General features: G+C 38.4%; 1 protein-coding gene across 1 annotated transcript; it reads right to left on the bottom strand.

Annotated features, from left to right (window-relative positions):
* Window positions 1-113: 113 nt before the first annotated feature.
* tmem41b (transmembrane protein 41B) lies at window positions 114-8,298 on the bottom strand. The gene is made up of 7 exons (XM_056375769.1): window positions 8,092-8,298; window positions 5,508-5,625; window positions 4,278-4,406; window positions 3,391-3,484; window positions 2,665-2,769; window positions 1,885-2,023; window positions 114-1,797 (listed from the first exon to the last, which is right to left on the bottom strand). The coding sequence occupies exons 1-7, from the start codon at window positions 8,186-8,188 to the stop codon at window positions 1,628-1,630; spliced, it is 852 nt and encodes a 283-aa protein (XP_056231744.1). The 5' UTR covers window positions 8,189-8,298; the 3' UTR covers window positions 114-1,627.
* Between the last annotated feature and the right edge of the window lie 222 nt (window positions 8,299-8,520).

The following is an 8,520-nucleotide window of genomic DNA, read 5'->3' as shown; positions in this document are numbered from 1 at the left end:
GCTGCAGCAACATCTCTGGTGACTGTCCAGAAAGATTGTAAGCAGCAGCAGCAGCATCAACTTATCTCAGTACACAGGCAAAAAACAAAACAAAAACACTAACAACATCTAAATGAAAAGAATCAGTAAGCTTTTATAGCACAGGAGAAAATTAGCCATTCAAAACCATTCAAAGAACACAAAGGCAACATACCAGGATTTTCATGGCGAAAGAATGCAAGCAGTAGGAGCAAAGTAAGGCTTGGATACCTCAGTCTGTTGACAGTCTTATTGAGGACACTGGCGCATCATCCACAGCATGGACATCTCCAGGTCTATACTGCCATAGCAAACAATATCATGGGGCAGAGACAACCAAACATAATCTGAGTACACACCTACAAGTGTGTACATCATTATCACTATATGCAAAACCTGAGCTGAGAGCCCATCTAACCCAAATTGACAGACCAACATGAATCTGTTTTTAGGCTTTTCACCAACTGTTCTGGATCGTGTGCATCTTACCACACATTAATCAGTTGTGTCGACAGGACCCATACTCACTTAATTAAAAATAGCAATTTGAATTGGGCAAAGGTTCGTGTTTGGCATTTTGCAGTCCCGATGTCCTGTAAGGAAACAGTACATCAGCTTTGTCCATTCTTTACACGGTACAGTAGCAAAAAGCTGCTTTAGGCTCCCAATATGAAGAGAAAACAGGTGAAACTAAAAAAAGGGGTTGTGTGGCAGTGGATTCAGGCACCTTTCAAAGAAGAACATGGGAAACAACCCACATGTCAGCAAAAGTAGCACTTACTAAGGTCAGCCACTGCATTTTTCTTCCCTGCAGTTTCACCCTTTCCTCACTGCATACATTTGCCAAGGCAAGCACCAGGTATCGAAATTGACTTTAAGAACAAAAATGCACTTTCAACAGTAGTGTGACTATTATTGCTGTGGTGGTACAGTTCATTAGGCTAAAATTAGACACAATCATGTTAAAATAAATATCAAATATGGGAGTGGAACTTAAAGGTGCTACAAATAGGATGTAGTGATTGAAAAGCTACTGCCAAAGGGGGAAAAAAACAGATGTTTGAAATGGCCTGAGGAAGGTACTGATGACATTGCTTTAATTTATTTATTTATTACATTGCGGTTTCTAGGAAGAAAAGAGCTAGAGTGTTTTCCTCATGAAAAGTAGGCCATATGAAACAACTGGTAGCTGCATTTTTAAAAAATCCAAGTATCAGAATAAGGTATTTTACTTCAACATCCTACAAGTAGCACCTTTAATTGTCTGCCAAGAATTATGCGATAATGAGCAGTGATTTAATAAAAACAAAAAACACAATTTCTCTTATTTACAAGATGTGCCACAATCAACAACATAGTTCACAGAAACCAAAAAACTTGTGCAAGCAGCAGCCAGTTTATACTTTACTTAACATCAGGAACAACCCACCACTGCATGCATTCTGAGGTCAATGAGTGCTTGTTGTGCCAGTGGTAAGAGTTTCTCCCACCAGCACCACACCAGCCCCAGCAGCAGCAGCAACTTGAGTGACATCTGCATGTTCCTGAGCCGAGGGAAGGGGATGTTGGGATCAATCAGCAGATGAGGTTCTGAGGTGTTTACAGTGTTCTACTCTAGTTTCTGCTGCAGCTTTTTCTGGAAGCAGACGGGCAAGATCGAGAGCACGGCAAGAACACCGAGCACAGCCAGAGAATTCCAGGAGACGGCCTCGCCAGCTGTGGTCAGTTTGTACAGTGTTGTACCTGCGTTGATCGCTACAAAGGACGGTGGTGCCACTCCTGTGAATCAGCCAGGTTGAACACAGGTGAATCAGAGGCAACAAACAATACCAAAATTAAACAACAGAAGGGACAAACAAGACTTACCGAGAAAAGTACCTATGAAGAAAACCCCCAAAGGCACATTGATGACAGGTGAGGTGATGTTGATGAACCAGTTGGGGAGAAAGGGGGTTATCCTCAGGAAGATGATGTAATTGATTAAATGGTCTCTATGTTTGTCAACCTGTCAGCAAAAAGTCAGAATATTTCTTAAGTCACAAAATATTGTCTAATACATGCCATTTGTGAAGTTTAAAACCATCAGTTTTTACTGTTTGGTCATTTTCTGAGGCAGTGAAATATAGGACTATAGCACTACAATACAGCACCTCAAACATATGGCATGACGTAATAAAAGAACATGAAAGTTAAAAAAAAAAAAAAACATTTCTAGAGCTGCAACGATCTAAACATTTGCTGGTTAAAGCTTCTCAAGTGTGACGATTTGCTGCTTTTCTTTGTCATATCTGATCATAACCTGAATATTTTGGGGGTTTTGGTTGAATAAAACAAGCAATTTGACTACATCATATTAGACTTTGTGGGAACTCTTTCACTATTCTACAGACAAAATGATTGATCAGCTAATCAAGAAAATTATCAGGAGATTAATCAATAATGACAATAATTGTTAGCTGCAGCCCAACCCTCGTCATTACAGTAATTTCAGTAACCATTATGTAACATTTTACGATACTTCAGCCTTCAAAATTCCCTTAAAGCTGAATGAATAGCAATTACACAGTGTCAATAGATCCTGAAAAATATAACTGCTTCTACTGATACGCCTTCAGTTTACAGTGCATTATCTGTTGAAGCTCTTACCTGCTGGGACCATTTCTGTGCTCTCTCTGTGAGATATTTATACACCATGGGTCTGCCCACCAGATATGACAGCATATAGCAAAAGGAGGCACCCAGGCCAGAGCACTGCCAACAGACAAAACATATGATAAGGAAGAGACAACCACAACCTCAAAGCTGAAGTAAAAAAACAAAAAAACAAAAACAATGGGTACTTCCAAATTTGCACACACACATATTGATAAGTTCCCCTGAAAATTATTGTCATTCTCTGGAAGCCCACTAAAGACACCAAACAAACTTATCCAACCATGATCTCCATCTTCCACCGCTGTTTTTTAACTGTTAGTAGCAGTGTAGTGTTATGTTGTGTAAGTCTTTTCGGGCAAGAAGCTGTGGGCCTTTGTGTTGTCACACATTAACCACTGCCCTTCCTGGTTTTCGCAGCAAAAACATCACGTGTTAGTGTCTGTCTGCCAGAACAAGAACTTCTTCCGCACTCACCGTGTTTCTACCAACATTAAATTGCAGAGGATGAAAACCGATGGAGAAGAGAGGAAAAAAAAATTCAAATGGCCACAACTGACTATGATGCAATGCAGCCACATGGCATTGTTTTATATTGAGGCACTGAAGTCAGTTTGCCTGCTTGTCTTGTGTACTCTTTAACTATTTCAGTGCACAGCTGTTTACTATACACTATAACATTTGTTTTTCTCTCACATATTTCATACTGTCCTTACTCACCAAGCAGACTAAGAAAAGAGCCAAGGGGAAAGGGTAGAGATATCCAGACAGGATGCTGAGGAAGATTGATCCAGGGATTGCAAACGTCTGGAGGCTGACAAAAGTGTCAAGGTAAACGACTTTACAAAAACATACAATTATCACAAAGGCATGTGCATGTTAAATCAAATACATTAACGACAATGATAAATACATCAAAGCATATTCCTCTAAGCTCTCTAGCCTGCTGTTCTATCTCTATAATCTTTTATTTGACAGTGTACATGTTAAGTGAAAATAAATAGAAGAGATGAAAACAGTACTGACATGTTTAGCAGTTTGTTCTACACAAGATTTGTCTTTCTGTTCTACTGGAAAGGTCAGCTACGCTCATAAGTAGTCATCTTTTGTCTGCACATCCCAGCCAATGCTCACATACACTTCTCTACATAAGATATGACCTGACTTGGAGCCAAAGTCTCATTGTCTTGATTCAGATGCTACACTCTTGACATTCATGCAAGGAATGACTGAGATTATATCTATCCGATGCTGCTTGAGCCAGAGGAAATGCTGCTGGACAGGTTTTGTATGCCCAAAAATGGTGATACTTTGTAAGGAACGGCTTGTGGAAGAGAGTTAGGATTCAAGGAAACAACTGAAAGAAGCCAGTGTTCCTCACGGTAGCATCCCAAGATCAAGAGCCTAAAGTTGATATTTGGGCCTGGAAATCTGCTGAACTGTTCGCAGAAGTTGCTGACCTCAGTCAACAGCAAATTAATTTAATTGAATTGTTGCTACAAATGATCAGTGCAACTGCTTTAAACGGCTGGTATGTTCTGAAAACATTCTTAATAGGAGATGAGATATATTTTTCCAAAAGCTGACTGTGTTTTCTCCAAGGATACAAAACATATGTTGCAAAGTAGGCCACCAAGACTTGGGTGTAGTAGGTGTCTTTGTATTTGGACAATACAGTTCCCAAAGCTTTGGCATCATCCATGTCTTTAGGGATCTTGATTTTCTCCATTTCATCACTGGAAAAAAAAAAAATGTAATCTTCAATCATACATTTCACATAAACAGTTTGTTTTCATCACAATACAACCCCCCCCCCTTTTTTTTTCTTTTTCTTTTTTCCAATCTCAAAGCTGGCTTTTAGTAAACTATACTAAGCAGAGAGTTTGGTGATTGCTTTGAGCTGTGTTTGACACTGCTGAGAATAATATGGTTCTTGACCAGTTCACAAGGTGTGTGAGTCGAGAGGCTGAACTGCATATGCATAGTTTTATTCTTATGGGTCAAACCAAAAACTCAGTATCAATGTAAAATATCATATTTCTTAAAATGCTGGTCTGCTCCAATCGTTAATAATCGTTGGTGTAATCCTGCTCTGTGTTGTAAAATTACATAATTTATTATTTGGCAAAGGAACTCTGTTATATCTCTCATTGAGTCAGAGAAAGGGCTAAAGATTTCAAAATTTTCTCCAACATAATGACAAAAGTTTTTTTTTTTTTTTTTTTTTTAAATTGTCCTAGATACTGTAACATGAATATACAAAAACCTGAACGCTCAAAACGCCACTGTACATTTCTGGATTTTTTATCTGTTGAGCTCTCATTAATTTCCAATTAAAAAAAATAATTCCACAGTCAATACTATAACACATGTATATCTGAAAATTACTATTCTATTTAAAGTTAGGGCAAGCTGCATATTTTGTAAACATTACACCAATTATATTGTCATGATCGTGTGATTCAGCAGCACTGAATTTATTTTGGTAACCAAAAAAGGGGCGAGGACGGATTCAGTCATTCTGTCAGATCCAATAAGTAATTCTTCTTTTGTTTATCGTGAAAATAAAAGGATATAGATTTCACAGGAAAACCAGAGGCAATTCACCCTGACATCAATCACTGCACTGTGAGCAAATCCTTTTGTAACTACTGTAAAAGTTGGTTTAGATTTTTAGTGCAACTAAAACTTTTTTTTTTTTTTTTTTTTAAAAACCCTGAAAATCTTTTCATATATTTTAAACACAAATTAGGACTATTAGGACTATCTTATTTTCCAAGACAGATTTTTTCACCCCTCACATTTAATCAAGTTTGTTCATCCGAAAAGCAACTTACTCAGGAAGCTCTGGGAAGTTCCTGTAGACCAGGTACATGACTGAGGCAGAGCAGGTGAAGATAGAAACCAGAATCAGGAGAGACATGCGTGCTGAGCCCCCAGCATTGTGTTGAGCCTCTGTGGGGAAGGAGAATAACAGTTTGTCATTAAAACAAACTACTAGCTAGCTACCAGGGAGCCTTGTGTAATTTGCTTATGGGATTTGCATCACTTGTTGAAGCCCCTGCAGGGAACTGAGTCTCTCCCATGAGACACACTCTTGCTGTTGCTGAGACAGTCTGCAGTTCAATTATGCTTCAAATAAACTCTTTATGGAAAGGAGAGGTGTAATATCTAATTTCAGTCTGATGTTAAAGATATACTGTAGATAATAATAAAAATGTACTTGGTGGTTCACTTTTTTACAGCCTGTTAGAGATATAACCGAGAGACGAACCAGGAAGCCAGAAGCAAATTACAAATTAACAGTGTACAAGTACAACTGATTAACAGATCAGCACAGGAATCAAGGCTGAACATTCCTATACAGATATTTGCAATTCCAGAATATATATTCATCCAAGTGCCAACAACAATAAAAATATTTCTAAAGCCAGGACTCCTGGTAGCAGATTGATCTAATCCACTCAAGTGACTCTATTATAACAACATACACTCACAATTGCCAGTCTATTATGTACCTGTCTCAAACAAAGATTTACTTTATAACTTTCTTGAAGTTAAATTTCATTGCAAGACCTTTGTCTTAGACCACATTACTTTTAACTATACATACCTAATAAACTAGCAACTGAGTGTAAAATGTAAATTAGAGTGTAAGAATGTCAACACATAAGTCCAATCACGACATCAGCAACAGATGAAATTAATAACATGCTACAAAGATCAAGTCTACAAACATTAACCTCAGTTTGAACTTTTTGTGTATTATCACAAATTTTATCATGAATTATATTTAAATACAATTCATAAGAAAATTCTCATTAAAAAAGACTTTGGGGATCCTATAGCCTTGTTTAATGTTCCACAAGTAAGAATTGCTTCACACAGCACTGCCATCAGTTCACAGGGTTTTTTCTGTTCTTCCTGTTATGGTCACAGATATTTTAACTGCAGGGTTTTGTTGATAGAACAACTGGTTGCATTGTTGCCCCTATAGAAAATGATTTGCTCAAAGCATACTGTAGGTATATACAAGCAAATTCATTGTGTCATCAACTTTACATCAAGATAAAATGCTTATAAAGTGACAGTGTGGCACAATAAGGCAATAACTGTTTTATTCAATCAACACACAAAACATCTTTTATGTTAGTAGCACAAATAAGCATACCTTCATAACAGTGCTATCTGCAATATTTCACTTTTGAAGTCAAGATATTTATCTGTAAATGGGCTTTAGGAGTTTTTTGTACAGTGGGAGATAATGGGGGTCTAGCTTTGTGCTTCTGACTGATGGATTTATATCTGTTTCATAACAGCTTTGTTTTGGGTGGGAGATGAACTAGATCTGTGTGCTTGACTGTGGTACATTTGAATAGTTAAAGAGGATCTTTTATTCCATGTCATCCCACTATTCTTCTACATTTCAGAGAAGTACTGCACTTTCTTCTCCACAACATCTATCTGGCCCCTTTCACACCTGGCATTAACATCAGGACAGTTCACACCTGGTTTTAAAATGCTTCTCCACATGTGTCTGGAGTGACCACTTGTGATCACTTCACCACTATATGACCACTATATGCAAATTAACACGTATGCGTTGTTATTTTTAGCTAATTCCGACTATACAGACAGACGGATCCGTTGTCAAAGTGTTTGTGAGATAGTGTTCACATCTGTCCTTAGAGCTGTCCACTTGTGATTGGATCACCCGAGCAGATACTAATAGTAGGTCTGAACAGGGCCTGAGATCTGTAGTTACTAGTTATTTTACAAATTATGATGATTTTACACACAACACACATGATAAAGATGTTAAATTATGATGCATTATTATAGATAACAATGTGCAACAGTATATAAACAGTAGATAAAATTGCTGGGGCTGCACATTCAGCTGAAAATAGATACTTTTTCATAATAATTTCAGGGCAGGTCTTTTATTTGTAATGGAATATTTCTGCAGTGTTGTATTTCTATGTTTACCTCAGTAAAGAATCTGATATCTGAAAATGCCTGGGCATTGTTTCTGAAACAGCCCGCTATTAAACCCAAAGCTTTCAGATTTTGTTCTCGTTTAAATATTCAATGTAACTGCATCATACCCATAATCCCTCTAGCGTTAGTTGAATTTTGAATTGTATTTTAACGACTTCAAAACTACGGCGTTATGTTTTTATTAGCACTGACGTTGTTAAGATAGCTATCTTAGTCGCAATCGCTAATTTTAGCTCGCTAGCAGCCTCCGGCTAACATTAGATCCGGCTTTGCAATACACATTGACCTCAAGGCAGAAAAACCGTTGGCAAATCGTTATATTGCTTAATCGATCAAGAAGTATTTGCTTTCCTCCGATATGCTCTCCATTCAGATTAACAGTCAGTGAGCTAACAGTTAGCCACCACAGCCTGAACCTACCTTTCAGTACTTGCGAGTCACTGGCATTCGCCTTCACCTCCTCCTGTGCCGCGGACAACCCGTCGGTCTCTCGTCTTTCCCTCCGCTTTTTGGCCATTTTCAGAGATAACGTCGGGGTCAGCTGTACTACCGATGTATGAAGCGGCAACAGCCGGCGGATGGAGTGACACCAGTGCGGTGACAGCCTGCTGACACGTTACAGAGACTGACCTTTTACCTTCCCATTTAACAGCACCATCCACTAACAGCGCCCCCAGCGAGAGGGAACCAGCTACAACCTTGGGAGTCCCTTCAAACCACGACCACCATCAAAACGCAATGATATAGCAACAAAACATATATGGAAGTCCACCTTATTTGGATACCTAATCAACCAATACCCGGATAATTACCCGATATCAGAACAATTATTCAACTGATCTGTTATCC

The sequence above is a fragment of the Seriola aureovittata genome, chromosome 1 (assembly GCF_021018895.1).
Source record: "Seriola aureovittata isolate HTS-2021-v1 ecotype China chromosome 1, ASM2101889v1, whole genome shotgun sequence".
NCBI lineage: Eukaryota > Metazoa > Chordata > Actinopteri > Carangiformes > Carangidae > Seriola > Seriola aureovittata.
The sequence above is the reverse complement of the archived record's forward strand: the minus strand, read 5'-3'. Positions and strand labels throughout refer to the sequence as shown.